We start from the raw sequence: 15,942 nt of genomic DNA on the forward strand, positions 1-15,942 counted from the left end.
ATAAATGCCAGAAACCGATATATGAAGAAGCCTATTAATGCCAGAAACCGATAAAAAAAAAATGTCAAAAGCCGATAATTGGTATAGATACCGATAAATGACAGATACCGATTAATGCCAGAAACGGATATATGCTAGAAACAAATACATCCCAGAAACCGATAACTACCAGAAACCGATAAATACTAGAAACCGATAAATGCTAGAAACCGATAAATCCTAGAAACCGATAAATGCTAGAAACCGATAAATGCTAGAAACTGATAAATGCTAGAAACCGATAAGTGCTAGAAACCGATAAATGCTAGAAACCGATAAATGCCAAAAAACTATACATTTCAGAAACCTATAGATGCCAGAAACAGATAGGCTACTAGAAACCGATAAATGTCAGAAACCGATAATTGTCAGAAACCGATAAATGGCAGCAATTAACCGATAAAAACAAAAACTGATAAATGACAAAAAACGATACCTGTCAGAAACCGATAAATGTCAGAAACCTGTAAATGTCAGAAATTGATAAATGACATAAACCGATAAATGCCAATTAAAGACCGATAACTAAATGCCACAAAACTATAAATAGCAGAAACCGATTCATTCCAGAAACCGGTAAATGCCAGCTAGAAACCTATAAATGTCAGACTGGTAAATGGCAGAAATAGATAAATGCCAGACACCAATATAAATGGCAGAAACCGATGAATTGCATAACCTGATAAATGCAAGAAACCAATAAATACCAGACCCGATATATACCAGAAACCGATAAATGACAGAAACCGATAAATGGCAGAAACCGATAAACACTATAAACCTATAAGAATCAAAACCCTCTTAATTAGTACCCAAAAACCGTTAACAGCTCCGAGTACGTACGACAATCTGGTGACGTCACAGGCAAAAACCGATAAATATCAGACCCGATAAATGCCAAAAACCTATAAATGGCCGAAATATATAAATAACAAACCTAGATATACCCCAAAACCGATAAATGCCAAGCTCTGAGTACGACAATCTGGTGACGTCACAGGCAAAAACCGATAAATAGCAGACCCGATAATGCTAAAAACCTATAAATGACAGAAATATATAAATAGCAAACCTATATATACCCCAAAACCGATAAATGCCAAGCTCTGAGTACGACAATCTGGTGACGTCACAGCCAAAAAACGATAAATACCAGACCCAATATATGCCAGAAACCGATTTATAGCAGAAACCGATAAACACTATAAACCTATAAGGACGAAAACCCTCTTAATACCAACGAACCGATATATGCGAGGCACCGAGTACGATAACATGGGCAGTTTCCCAATATGGCCGCACGCTAGCAAGGAGACGTTATGGTGAGGGCAGGAAAACCATGTCCTACTGAGGAGTATTATGGCCGATGTTGGCGACAGAGGAAAATATAAGAAGAAGATTAGAAAAGTGTTCCATAAGGTGAGTATGGGCGGGCGGGGAGGCCTGGGAAGGGTGAAATAAGGGGAAGTACTGGTGGCCTTATCACGACCTTCAAGGAATATATCATAGGGGTATTTTTTTATTTATTTTTTTTAGTGGTGATGACGTTGTGGCTGTGTTTTAGGCTTCGGGTTTATCGTGTGTGTGAAATTTGGGGTCTTAAATATGTAAGATAAAATATATGTTGATACGTATTGGTCAAGGGTACGGTACTGGCTTATCTATATGGCTGATGTCCTTATCGTATTTCACTAACTAAGGAGCAAACTAACTAACTATGGCTTTATATTATCATGTGTGTGGAATTGAGGGTTAAATATATAGGATTGAATATATGATGATTCGTTTTGGGTCATGGGTTCGTTACTGGCTTATCTATATGGCTGATGTCTTTATCGTATTTCACTAACTAAGGAGCAAACTAACTAACTATGGCTTTATATTATCATGTGTGTGGAAATGAGGGTTAAATATGTAGGATTGAATATATGATGATTCGTTTTGGGTCATGGGTTCGTTACTGGCTTATCTATATGGCTTATGTCCTTATCATATTTCACTAACTAAGGAGCAAACTAACTAACTATGGCTTTATATTATCATGTGTGTGGAATTGAGGGTTAAATATATAGGACTGAATATACGTTTTGGGTCATGGGTGGGGTGACTGACTGGGCCAACTGACTTATCTATGTGGCTTATGTCCTTATCGTATTTCACTAACTAAGGAGCAAACTAACTATCTATTGCTTTATATTACCGTGTGTGTGGAATTGGGGTTAAATATGTAAGATAAAATATGTGATGATATGTTTTGGTCAAGGGTTGGTGGCCTATCTATATGGCTATGTCTTTATCATATTTCACTATCTAAGGTACAAGCTAACTATCTATGACCGTATTTTATCATGTGTGTTAAATATGGGGGCTTAAATATATAGGATTGAATATATAGGTTTTGGTCAAGGTGGGACTGGCTTATCTATGTGGCTTATGTCTTTATCATATTTCACTAACTAAAGGGAAATATTAACTAAACTAAAGAGAACACTGACTAACTTAACTAAATAAACCATCTAACTGTTCTAACTAAACTATAGCTAAAGATATGCGGTTCTGGCATTGTTCTAATCAGTTTGGCAAGCTGTTTTTAATCTTTTTTTCATTTACTAAAGGTATAGCTATCTAACTAACTGTCTAACTAAACTTACTAACAACTTACTAAATAAATAAATGTATAAATAAACCACCTAACTAAAGATATGACTTCTGGTATTGTTCTAATCAGTTTGGCAAGCTGTTTTTAATCTTTTTTTTTTTCATTTACTAAAGGTATAGCTATCTAACTAACTGTCTAACTAAACTTACTAACAACTTATTAATAAATAAATGTATAAATTAACCACTAACTAAAGATATGAACTTCTGCCATTGTTCTTATCAGTTTGGCAAGCTGTTTTATTTTATTTCACAAACAAAAGAAAAATCAAACTAAAGAGAAAACTAACTTAACTAATCAAATAACTAACTGTAGTGCCGCAGCAACTAAGCCTGATGGACAAGCCTCCCATAACTCCCTCTGCCTGGGGTATATCTCTTTGGCCGACTGGTTAAGGAGTGGCTCTCCTGTCTCGCTGGTCACGGGTTCGATCCCTGGCGCCGGCAAAACCTTTCCTTGTCTGTTTCATTACACGCAGAGGTCGTGTTGGAGTGTAGTAAAGAGAAAATTCTGGCATTTCATAACTAAATAACTAAACTAACCATCTAATAATGTGAACTTCTGGCATTGTTTTTGTAAATTTGGCAAGCTTTCTTTATCATATTTCGCTAACCTTGTTTTTTTTGTAAATTTGCAAGCTTTCTTTATCAGATTTTGCTAACCTTGTTTTTTTATAAACTTGACAAGCTTTCTTTATCATATTTTGCTAACCTTGTTTTTTTATAAATTTGACAAGCTTTCCTTATCATATTTCCTTAACCTAAGAGAAAAATGTAATTACACAAAGAGAGAAAATGACTATGATAACTTACTAACAAACTGAACTAAGTAAAAAGAAAATTTGGGTACCGAAAACTATATAATTTGTTGATATTTTGTTACGGTATTCGTTTGTGTGAGTTTACGAACTTTACTCATTATTTTCATCAATTTGGCAAGCTGTATTTATCTCCTTTCACTTACTGAAGAGGAAATTTGGCACTGAGAACTGTATAATTCATTGATATTTTGTTACATTTTTGGTCTGTGTGTGTGTTTAGGAACTTCTGGCATTGTTCTTATCAATTTTGCAAGCTGTCCTTATTTTCTTTTGCTTGATAAGGAGGAATTGTTGAGCTTTGTAATGTATAGTATCAAGGTGTGTGCATTTTAGAGTGTGGGCCAGTGGAAATTAGTAACTAGAAAGTGTTTTGTATTTATTTGGGCAATTATCTTTTCAGTTTGACACAAGTAAAATACAGGAGCCAAAAACAAAACAAAAAAAAAATATGGGGATTGAGTCCTTCCTACAGAGGCTGCAGGTATATTAACGTGTACTACAGCGACCTTAGGGATACAGCCAGACCTCGGTTTACGAGCTTAGTTCATTCCCGGACTTTTGCTCACAAACTTAAAACACTCGTAAACCAAAACGAATGCACGTTGTAATGCTGAGAACACAAAGATCACACACTAGAGCACAAATGTAAGAGGACAAGAGCGCATGGATGTTACCTCTGTGAGTGTACAATACAGACTGAGACCCCATTCCCATTGTATTCCGCTCTGAGCGCTCTCATCTTACGGCAAGCAAAGCGAACCCGCACTACCGTCTTCAACTTGTACAAACATAATACTCGTACACCAAGTCACCATTTGTAAAGCAAAACATTTTTAATTAATTTCTTTTGCTTGTAAATCAAAACACTCGTAAAGTAAGGCACTTGTAAACCGAGGTATTACTTTATAAATATGAACACACCATGCCTCCGTGGAGTAGTGGTTAGCCAGAGGGAACCCCACGACTTCAGGCTTTTTTGAGTCTCTATACATGTCTCGGATGTCTCACTTGATAGATTTGGAATGCATCCGTTCATCACAGCACTGACTTGTCTGTTTGGGCAGGAAAACTGGGGAATCTTTCTTATACTTTCTCTCTCATTTCCAGCCTGATCGTGAATTTGAGACGTTTTTACCTGACACCATGCGTGCCCCAGTGATACACGTGCTTGGAAAGCCACCATCAGACTTCAAGGGGGGCTCCAGCAACTCCAACAACTACGAGCATCCACACCCACATGGCTGGGAGAAGCGTGGGGGTGGTCGCTACCATGACGAGTGGGAGAAGAGAGGCAGCCTGGGGGGAGGTGGAGGGACGGGCGGCGTTCTCAGGATCAACGAGGGCGCCAGGAACTCCATCTTCTCCGGGGATGCTGGTCGTCCTCCTGGAAGAGAGGGAGAGAGCGAGGAGCCGCCACCATCTGGGGTAGTCACGCCCACCCCGGTCATCCTCTCTCGGGCCCGCAGCAGCAGTGAACAGCGCGCCACCTCCCCCAATGCTGCTGCAGTAACGGCCAGGTTAGTCCTGCAACTCCTTTACAGATTTTATTCCAAGATAATAAGAAGGGGATGAGATTTTACAGTAACTGGCAAAGTTTTTTTTTTTTTTTTTTTTTTTTTTTTTTTGTGTGTGTGTGTGTGTGTGTGTGTGTGTGTGTGTGTGTGTGTGTGTGTGTGTGTGTAAAGGAAACAGTTCAAGGGCCAAAAAAAAAAGGAAGCATTAATGAAAAAAAGCCCGCTTCTCACTGCTCCTACAAAAGAGTCAGGAGGAGTGGCCGAAGGATAGGTCAATTTCGGGAGGAGAGGTGTCCTGATACCCTCCTCTGTAAGCTGAACATCATAGCACACACAATGATCCTTAGAAGTTGTGGCCGTGTGGTTATGGTTGGCACGTGCAGATAACATTATGGATAGATATAGATATACACATTGATAATTAACTTTATTTCTTTACCTAATTATGTTGAATGCCATTTCAGGAAAGACTCTGCTCCTGTTGTGAATCCTGGTAGCAGCGCCCCAACTAGCCAGCAGTATCATATCAGCCCCAAGCCCCTCATGATGGAAGGTAAGGAAGGCTATGGTCCAGGCAAATATATGTGAGTTGCAAAGCATGATAAGAGATTGTAGAATGATCCACTTAAACAATAGTGAAATTACTGGATAACTAAGAATTTTTTATGGTTTACCACTTAACCCAGTAGCAGCAAAGGGCCAAATTTGTGGCATTACCATGTAGCAGCGACGGGCCAAATTTGTGCCATGATATAAACCCCCCAAAATAGATGATAAATAATCTGATCACAAATGCTTTGATATATATTATGAAATGGTTTGTGTGAGGGGTGATTTTTTCTCATTTTTCTCACTTGGAGGGACCGTTAACAAACATGATCCCCGCTGCTACCGGGTTAAGGGAAGCGAACAAAAGAAAAAACAAAAAAAATACTAATTATGAGACTAGAGCTAATTGGTTGGGTCGCCCCTTGTACACTGAACACCTCATACTTACCATGTTCAGTATTTAGCAGCTTAGAGATATAATATGGTACATGGACCAAGTATGTAATTATCATGTCTCCACTGTTGCAGCCTCGCTCAATCCTGAGAGGACGATGAAGGGTCCGCTGCGCCTGCTGGACGAGAGCCTCAGTCTGTGTGATGACCTTGGCCCTTACCTGCTGGACCAAAGCAACTTCCTCGTGGTGGCTGTCATGGGTCTCCAGGGCGTGGGGAAGTCATCCCTCGCCTCCCTCCTTGTTGATCCTAACATCAACATCCACAAGAGCCGGTGAGCATTACACTGTGGAATATATAGCCATGATGGTGTAGTGCGTCGACTAGGCCTGATAAGGGAGCCTCCCATAACCTACTTGGCGAGTGGGGTACATCTTTGGCTGACTCGGTAAGGAGTGGCTCTCCCGTCACGTTGGTCGCGGGTTCAATCCCAGGCAGCCGGCGAATACCCTCTCCTGGTCTTGATTAATTTCTCGTGTGTTTTGATACACGCAAAGGTCGTGTTGAAAAATAGAGAAAATAGAAAAGTAAGCTCTCTGGGCATGACAATGGTACTAAAAGCCCGCAATTCAATCATTAATTTGACACCTCACTCAAGGGATTTTGTCAACTTTTACTACATTCGGGTAGAGGTGAGGCAAAATAATGAGAGTGGAAAGGCTGGAGGAAGGAAAAAAGCTTAAATACTTGGGATTTGTTCTAAGTATGGGAGTGTGAAGGGTCGGCATCTGGCAGCTCTACATTAGACCTGCAGCGAGGCCATGGTCTGTATTTTTAAACGTCTCAGAGCCCCATTATGACTATTTTCCAAGGCCACGGAGAAGATCGACCAGGTTTTCGTGGGTGATTTTCCCGTTCAAGATGTAGAGGTCATGTACAGTTATTGCCAGGCTCACAAAACAGTCCATGGGAAGCTTATCAACTTCGAGAGGCTTTTGAAACGGGTGAACTGAGGAGCTGAGATGTTTAAGAATACAGGCTCATGCCCATCCCTCAACCGGTGGAGCACTTTGAAGCACTGGTAAACAGACGTCTGGTGCCAGTACCAATACCAGCCTATGCACCAAAATACAAGCTTACCTTTCCTTCCTTTACCCACCCAGGTCGTGCACATTCCGACCAGAGAGTTTGGAGCAAGTCATGTCAGCCTGCCACGGGACTAATGGTATTGAGATCTACATCACCACGGAGCGCCTGATGATCCTGGACTGCCAGCCCCTCCTCTCCTCCTCCATCATGGACAAACTTATCACCCAAGAAAAGAAGTTCACCTCTGACTATAAGTAAGTTAATGTGTATTTCGTTTGTTTTTGTTGGCGTACTCGTCTTGTTTTTTATATATGCTGCTGGGCGAAATAAAACTATTATTATTATTATTATTAACCCGGTAGCAGCGGGGATCATGTTTCTTAGCGGTCCCTCTAAGCAAGAAAAATGAGTAAAAATCATCACTCACACAAACCATTTCGTAATACATATCAAAGCATTTGTGATCAGTTTATGCATCATCTATTTTGAGGGGTTTATTTCATGGCACAAATTTGGCCCATCGCTGCTACATGGTAAAACCACAAATTTGGCCCGTCGCTGCTACCGGGCTAAATAACAGATGCATCAGTGTGTTATGCACATCACCTGATAATACAACTTACCATGGCACCACAAAATATTGCCAAGTCGTGTAAACAGGGAAGGGATAAAATGCCCACAGTACACAGAACAAATATGAATTAATAATCAGCAACAATGCTGTGCTTGTTTATGAATGAGCAACTGCCCCATAAAAGTGTTCTTGCATGTTCCTTGATGTCACCAGTTCACCGCAAGTCAGTTTCACCTGAGATTGAAAGAATCCAGACCTTATTTAACTATACAGGTAACTCAATTTACGCAAGTATTGTGTCCTTGATGTCGCGTAAATCAAAAACAATGTAAATCAAACAAGAGGTAGGTTTGTACCTTTATTGCCTACTGTATCACTCTGACTCCTCTCCCTCTCGTTGTTCCTCCTCTGGCTGCCCTTCCCCTCATGGTAGCACAGCAGCGAGGGTGTTGTTGTTGTTGAGTAGCGTGACAGCGTGGGCACTGTATTGTTGTTCAAGTGGCGCGCGGGAAGAACTGAGCTCAGCTGTGTGGCCGCGGCGCCGTGTGAGTCCAGTTGCGTGAGACATCTGGTGGCCAATCCATAAAATATCGCGTTAAGTGAAAAAAACGTGTAAATTAAACATTTATTTGGATTTTGGACCCCGCATTATTTAAAAAACACGTAAATCAAGAGTTACCTGTACCTAGCTAAGCTGCCAGCCTCTGCATTGTCAGAGTTAGTAACATAAGTCACCTTGGTGTTTGACATAAAAGTTTTAGGTATTAAAATGTTAATTCTTTTATTTCAGCTCTACTGAGAACCTGATGGAGGTGGAATCCCTTCAGGTCCTGACTCTTGTGATGAGCATTGCCCACGCTGTGCTGCTGGTTCAGGACGCTGCGGCAGACCCAACCCTCATCCGCCTCTTGCAGACTTGTGAGATGATGAAGCCCTCCTCTTCCTCCTCAACATCCTCCTCCTCCTCCTCCTCTGCCAACTCTTCTGCCGCTGAGGACACCCAGCAGTACTTCCCCCACGTGGTGTTCGTGCATAACCGCGCACCTCTCCATCACTTCACTCCAGCAACACTCAAGAAGCTGCAGGTGGGTTGTCACTCATATGATTGTTGGACTTATGCTCGTGTTGCCCTGTCTCCATTCTTTAATTTATATCTACATTGGACTTTTATGGACTTTTATGCTGTAAAAATCTGTTTATGTGCACAATTTTCAGTAGTGTGATGTTGGACTTTGTGACAATATATCATCCATATTCCCACAGATCTGTATGTCTTGTGTTGAAGCATATTGTTGTTCTTATTTTTTTCATTTATAGCTGCAGTCATACCCCCCTTTAGTCAGGCATTATGCAGTAGGAATTAAAGACATTCATTAGTAGCTGAACTGGAGGATTTTTGTGTTTAAATTTAATATGTGTTTAATTTCTAGGGCGTTTACCAAGAGGCATTTTTGGGGTCATGCCTGGAGAGCGAGAGCCGCGTCGGTATCTGTAACAGCCTCACGTACACCCCACTGGCCCAGACGTCTTGTGGCAGCCTCGTCAACCTCTTCTTGCTGCCAGACCTCAACCACAAAGATCCCAGTATGTGTGTCGTGTTTCTCAGGGCCATATTTTTAAACATTTCTGCGCCCAAGAACACATAATTTACTAGTCTTTCGTGGGAGTGTAGGGCATTTCCAAGGGTACTTTTATGACCCTGGTGGTTGTCTGAGCTTTCTTCTGTACCGTGAAGCTAAAAGAACACTCATTAAAACTCGATTAACCTCCTTTTTGGCATTTGGAAATAGTTGATGTGAGGGGTGGGAGCATCTGACAATACCAACCTTAGATAACATTCTGATTTCCTAGGTGTACAATATAGGGCACAGTTTTGGGCCTATGCTAATTTATCTGGCCTTAGTCTTTAATCCAGGTTTCACTCATTTTCCTCTGCTCTAACTCTCATTAAAGCCACTGAACTTCTAACCCCTTGAAAAAGAGATGTAAAAATGATGGTTGTTGGTAGAAATCTAGTCTATAAGAGGTAGAAGGAGAAGAAGGGAGACCAGCTGGAGTACCAAAGATGACCTGGAGCAGGGATGTGGAGTCAGTGGAGTCGGGTACTTTTGGCCGGAGTTGGAGTCGGTAAAAATACCCCCAACTCTGACTCCTTAACGTAATCATTTATCGTGAGTCTGAGTCACAACTTTAAAATTTCCCGCAGTCGGAGTCGGAAAATTTTAAGCCCGACTCCACAACCCTAGCCTGGAGACAGTGTGTGGAGGAAGACATGAGGAGGATGAACAACAGGGAGGAGAGAGCATACAATTGTCAAGAGTAGGAGAGACATAAGGGAAGATATGGATGCTAAATGAAAAGAAGAGAAATGGGAGCTTCAGACTTGGTTTCTTTTTTTACCACAGTTTATGTCATTGTTTCCCTCCTTTCTTCCAGTCATAGTATTCTCTGTAGCTGTTCCATATATTGACTATCTCGTCTCCTCTCATTCCTCTCAGATGTCTCCTCTTGCTATATTTTATTTCACTTCTCTCTTCCTCATTCAGATCCCTCCTTATTCTTTAGTGCTGTCAATATTCTTCATTCTTCACTATCCACTTTTTCAACATTTCTTACACAGCTAACGGGGACTTAAGTTCGACTCATGTCTTGTGCCTTCTTTGTTTTGCCTAGTTAAAGTCTTTCAATGCATATACAGATTTGTTTTGTTTATGATTTATTGTAATGACAAGGTATCACGCTCATCACTGATTTCTCTGCCACCATCGCACAGGTCCTGTTGTATCATTCCACGAGGCCATGCTTGAGATGCGGAGACAGGTGTTGGGCTTGCGCCGTCTGCCTCTCACCCATCTCACCTTAACAGAGAAGTCCTGGTGAGTACCTGACTGTGTGTTGCAGCAGAAGCCTGTCTCTAGTACATCACACTCTCATGGGTCTGGACTTGTAAGGTCAGAGTTTAATTGCAATAGGATCTTGCCAACAGTGACTTCCAAGACGACTTGCACTTGTCTTCTTTCTTATAATGGATACTTGCATCCTATCACTATATTTTTTTTAAGCGAAATAATATGAGCCATTATTAGCCCAGTATCAGCGACGGGTCAAATTTGTGGCTTTACCGCATACCAGCGACAGGCCAAATTTGTGCCTTGACATAAATCCCCCAAACATAAGCTGATCACAAATATGTTGATATATATTAAGTATATAATGATTTGCGTTAGTGATGATTTTTCGCATTAATTCGCTTTGAGGGGCCTTAAGAAACATGAACCCAGCAGCTACCGGGTTAAAGAAGTTGATAAGGTGTTGAATGGGATGATTGCTCCAAGGCCTGAACAAAAGAACTCAAAACAGACAGCAACAAGTGATGAAAGTGTAGCATAAACCAGTAACACGGAAGGCACTGACAAGCGTGCATCCTGAACATGTACCGTGCACCTCTTACTTCATGGTGAGGCGGCCGCTCCTCAAGCTCTGCCTCCTCGCCATCTCATTGCAAAATTCGTTGTAAGCCATTACGTCCAATTTACCTCATATACATGTATGTGCACCTCTTGGTATTTTGCGGCGAGTGTGTAGCTGTGCGGTGATGGCAGGGGAGGTGGTGGCCTCATCCTCCTGGGTGTTGAGGTCCAGCGGCGGTGTCTGTGTGTCTGCATGGTGTGTTCTGAACATTCTGTGGTCCTCTCCTGGTAATCTGGAAAATCTGCTAATCCAGAGGGACTGTGACCTCCTCCATTCCAGATTAAAGGACTTTTACTGTACTCCTGTAAAGGTTAAATCTCATGTCTCTCAGTGCAGATAGAGTAATAGCACTTTTAAGTGGTTTGCCTCATGTCCGCAGTATTTGTTTATTGTTGGCCTGTTTTTCTTTGATGTTACTGTTCCCTAAAAAGCCCGTCCTTCCCAGGTACCAGTACGTATGCCGCACCTGGGAGAGTGTGCGCAAGTGGAGTCTATTCGTGGAGTACAGCCGCCTGCTGCCTTGAGCGGTGCTGGTGCTTGTATGTGGACATCTGCCTAGCACCATCACCCACACTACCTGGGTGTCGTGCCACAAGTGACGCCTGGCGCCATTCTCTGGCGCGCTCTGCCCCCCCTCCCTCCGTGGGACTCACAGCCAGTCGGCCCCGCCCTGCTCCTGCCCCTCCCATACCCGACAGCTTGTGCTGTGGGAATGGGGTCATTATTCTGATGGGGGTCAGTGTGCACGTGGGCATCGTGCCCAGCTGTGGGAGTGGCACTGCGTCGTATGTTGTTTGGAGCTGCAGTCCCTGGTCATTGTCACCTTGGGTAGCAGTAGTAACTGGCCCAGCTGCTGTGTTGGGTCTCTCCAGGTTGCATTGTTCTTTGTGTGGCTACCCATTACAGTGCTTCCTCACTCCCTTGGGCGTTGTGTCATAACACTACTTCTAGGGATTGTCCTGGAGGACGTGTGCTCCAGAAATAAGAACAGCGGAGATGTTGGAGCAACAAGCACACGCCATGAGGAGTGAGGCACCACAGTAATGAGTGAACCACGACAAAAACTTTAGTAACTACATGCCTGACCTCACCACATCAGGTCGTTTACGTCATGTTAACATAAGAGTAAGAGTGGAATAGCTGACTCTGTCAGAGTCTGACATTGAATGAATATATATTAAAAGATCATGGGTAAGTAGAGGCCATATTTTATATGCTGAGCATCATGTGCATTTATGTTAATTCCAGCATTTTCTGTTCTGTCAGGTTTGTGAAATCCTTGATAAGGTAAGCCTCTAAATCTAAAAGCAGTGTGTATGCATAATATGCTTGTCGGGTGTTGGGTGTGAGTGAGCGAGTGAAAGTACGGGACAAAATAGAAATATTCCTTTAAAAGAAAAGAAACAAAAAAATTTTTTTTTTAACTACTTTAATGTCATAACTAACCAGGGAAAATCTGTTACTCTGTCTTTTAAAAGTTGACTCATGTTTCATGACATTTGGCAGTAACATTTTTTTTTTTTTACTGGGTGATCTAATTCTTACTGTTAGTTGTCTGTTTTCTCTTTCTTTTGTCACAATATTTGTTTCCAACACACACACTCACACACACACTCACAGATCTCCATAGTGCAATGGTTAGCACGCTCTCCTCACAACTGAGAGGTCATGGGTTCCATTCCCAGGCAGAGTGGAGACAGATTGGCAGTCTCCTTAATCTGTGCTGCCTGTCCAGCCAGCAGGGAATGGTTACTGTGTGTCAGTCCAGCCAGCAGGGAATGGTTACTGTGTGTCAGTCCAGCCAGCAGGGAATGGTTACTGTGTGTCAGTCCAGGGTTATGTCCTGCCTCCTGGGTGTGGTGTGACGTGAGGTTCCAGCCATACCTGACGACAATCACCTGAGCCTAAGTCCATTCAGGGAGGGTATTGGCTGGTGATTGTGAGTCCAGCACATGATCAGACCATGGGGAATGACACACACACACACACACACACACACACACACACACCAAGGTTATGGGTAACTTGTTTGCTTTTAATTTTTTCTCTACTGATATATTTGTGGTTATTCATAATTCAGATTAGTTTCTTCTGTATGATATAATGAAATAACAAAGAATACAGGGGATTTCCAACATTCAATAACTACAATAAATGGCCAGCATATCAAGAAATCATGCTCTCTCTCTCTCTCTCTCTCTTTAAAAAAACTCTCCTATCTTTCTCATCCATGGCCTTTCCTGCAGGGGCTGAGTTGGTGAGTCCGAAAGGCTTGTCATGTGCAGATCATCATCGTGTAGGAAGGATCCAGCCCGTTACCTAAGCCTTCAGTAATGTAGGAGCTACTTCCCTTTCAAGCACCTCATATGACTTTCAGTGCAGTGCAGTTATATGTATTCTTAATTACCGTGTCTCCCAGTCACATAAGTCCAGTAATTACCACGGGATAGCTACTTGATGGAGGTGCATTGTGATCATTACAACTTATTGTGGACTGTGTTATACTTAGTGTTTGCCTACAGATTTCTTGTCTATCTTTGATCTCCTTCTGATACTTTCAAGACGTGAGACAGCCTCAGGAGACCCTGTAGGGGTTGCTGCAGTGATGATCATTGCACAAGCAAAACACTGATGGCTAATTTGTCTCACTCACTACAAAAATCATATTTTTATCATACTCATTTACAGTTTTAGTCAGTTAGTATACTTACAGGAATGCAGAAATGTTCTGTAAACTGTTTTGATTCATTGCAGGACCCTTCAACATAATATATTCCTTGATCCTTTTCAAATCCTGTGACCCCAAGTGGAACTAACAATACATAATGTTTCCTGTTTTGATGATAGATGGTTTTATTGCATACAACAGGTCGCCCATTCAGCGGACTGACGAGCCAACAGATGGTTTGATGTATTTGTCAACAGCTGCCTGTTATGCAATAAAACAAGGACCTCCTCCTTTATGAAGGGCTTTGTTTACAATACATTCCCCCGTGCAGTGGTGTTAGCAGCCTCTTATATCAGGTTATTACCATTTTCATCTAGGAAATATTACACATCATCAAGATTAGAAAGCTTTCCTCCTACATTTTCATTCATTCACTGATCAACAATCTCCTCAAGAACAATTTACATCATTAATTTGCTGTACCTGTTTGCCCCCAAAAGATGCAGGGTAGCTCTTGCCTGTGTTGGGTGGAAACATCCATCACTGGTGCCCCTGTGGCAGTCTTCTGTTTGTGAGTATTAAGTCACAAGGTTACACTTTGCCCCTAACAGCAGTGTTGGAGAGTTAGTGCTCTGGCCATTGTTGTTGGGCTGTATGCCTTTATTTGCCTTGTTTTGGAGTTGTTTAATCTCTTCAAATCTTTTCTGGTATACAGTGAACTAATTACTGCTGTCTTGATAGCCACCTCAGTTATCCATCAATTGATCGTCTTTACAAAACAGCATTTTGGTCAGGAACATCCCTGGTATGAAACCATATATCAGTCCTACATGTGCATTGCAATAACGGAGTTCATGGATTCACATAAAATAGAAAGTAAGTGCCTGATGCTATGTTAGTGTTTTTTTTTTTTTTTTTTTTTTTTTTTTTTTTTAAGTAAGAGTTGAAAGATCATTAATTACATTACAAAGAGAGCAAACTCACCATTTATGCCTAATTTTTAATAAATCTTAAGTGCTTTTCCCACATTTCAAGCTATTCGGTGTTCATTATACTATATTGTGTTTAATTTATGTTTCTATTAATGTACTTATGTATATCTATAACAACCTTTCATGTTCAAACCTTATTCTTCACTTGCAAATATGCCTACCACATGGGTTCACCACAGAATCATTAAATGGCTTACCCTTGACAATCACTAGCTTTGGAAACACTTTATTCCGATAATCTGGGGAACTTGTAAAGCATGGGAAATTTTCTGCCTTTCATCAACTTGTCCAGACCTATGGTTGGGTACAGGCAGCCTACTGTTAGTTGGTCAGTTTCACCCACCAAAATTAAATCAGTCATGTGGCACTAAGTTGTATGAGGCCTGTTGCAGTATTGATGATGAACAACTCTACTGCTCTTATTTTGGAAACGAGGTTAATACAGTGCGATATTGATGGCTCCAAAGAATATTCAGAGCTTCAGAAGAATTGTGAATTATAGTCAAACATTATATATCAATGCCAGGATGTAAACAGTCTCATAAAGGTTGAGCATCCTGTATCCAAAGATCCAGAACTTTATTCAACAACTGGACGTCACAAACAGAGAATTCCATTTTCTCACAATTCCTGCTGTCAGCAGTTCCTTGGAATAAGTAGTCTCAAGCGCTGCACCATTTTTCACCTCTCTTTGAGGTGTAGTTCTGTGGTGTTGCATATTCATCATCCCTTGTATCTGTAAATGAATAAATGGAACACCTTACAGTTTCTGTGAAATACCTATTGTATATGTATTTATATTTAAGGTGTAGTGGTTAGCATGCCTAGCTGCCAGTCTGCAGGCCAAAGTTTGATCCTGGCCCAAGGCAGCGGTTCATTCTCCCTTTTGGGCTGGTTGAAGAATGATTACCTGGGGAGAGTAAACTGGGGGAGCCTGGACATCACCTGCCCTGCGCATGGGTAGTGCATTCTGACTGAAATGACCACCAAGACCATGTGCAGATAAGTGTCTCCCAAAATGGAAAATGTGTCCCAAATTTAGGCAGTTGTGCTAAATATGTAATCTTAAATAAGTTCATGTTAATTCAAGGTTTTACTGCACAGGTATCCCCTGTTTTACATTACATTCTTGAAAAAGCGATTATGAAGTGAAATGATCGTACAGTATAATGAA

General features: G+C 41.5%; 1 protein-coding gene across 1 annotated transcript; it reads left to right on the top strand.

Annotated features, from left to right (window-relative positions):
* The first annotated feature begins 1,315 nt into the window (after positions 1 to 1,315).
* Positions 1,316 to 15,531, top strand: LOC126988752 (nonsense-mediated mRNA decay factor SMG9-like). The gene is made up of 9 exons (XM_050847123.1): positions 1,316 to 1,458; positions 4,626 to 5,035; positions 5,497 to 5,585; positions 6,110 to 6,308; positions 7,138 to 7,317; positions 8,428 to 8,722; positions 9,068 to 9,221; positions 10,411 to 10,513; positions 11,554 to 15,531. Exons 1-9 carry the CDS (start codon positions 1,399 to 1,401, stop codon positions 11,630 to 11,632), a joined length of 1,569 nt encoding a protein of 522 aa, XP_050703080.1. The 5' UTR covers positions 1,316 to 1,398; the 3' UTR covers positions 11,633 to 15,531.
* Positions 15,532 to 15,942: the final 411 nt, after the last annotated feature.

The sequence above is a fragment of the Eriocheir sinensis genome, chromosome 70 (genome assembly GCF_024679095.1).
Source record: "Eriocheir sinensis breed Jianghai 21 chromosome 70, ASM2467909v1, whole genome shotgun sequence".
In the NCBI taxonomy this organism is placed as follows: Eukaryota; Metazoa; Arthropoda; class Malacostraca; order Decapoda; family Varunidae; genus Eriocheir; species Eriocheir sinensis.

Coding starts and splice junctions, on each gene's coding strand:
- LOC126988752 (XM_050847123.1), top strand. CDS start 1,399: ATGGCCGATGTTGGCGACAGAGGAAAATATAAGAAGAAGATTAGAAAA. Junction 1,459..4,625: donor TTAGAAAAGTGTTCCATAAG/GTGAGTATGGGC, acceptor TCTCATTTCCAG/CCTGATCGTGAATTTGAGAC. Junction 10,514..11,553: donor ACCTTAACAGAGAAGTCCTG/GTGAGTACCTGA, acceptor CGTCCTTCCCAG/GTACCAGTACGTATGCCGCA.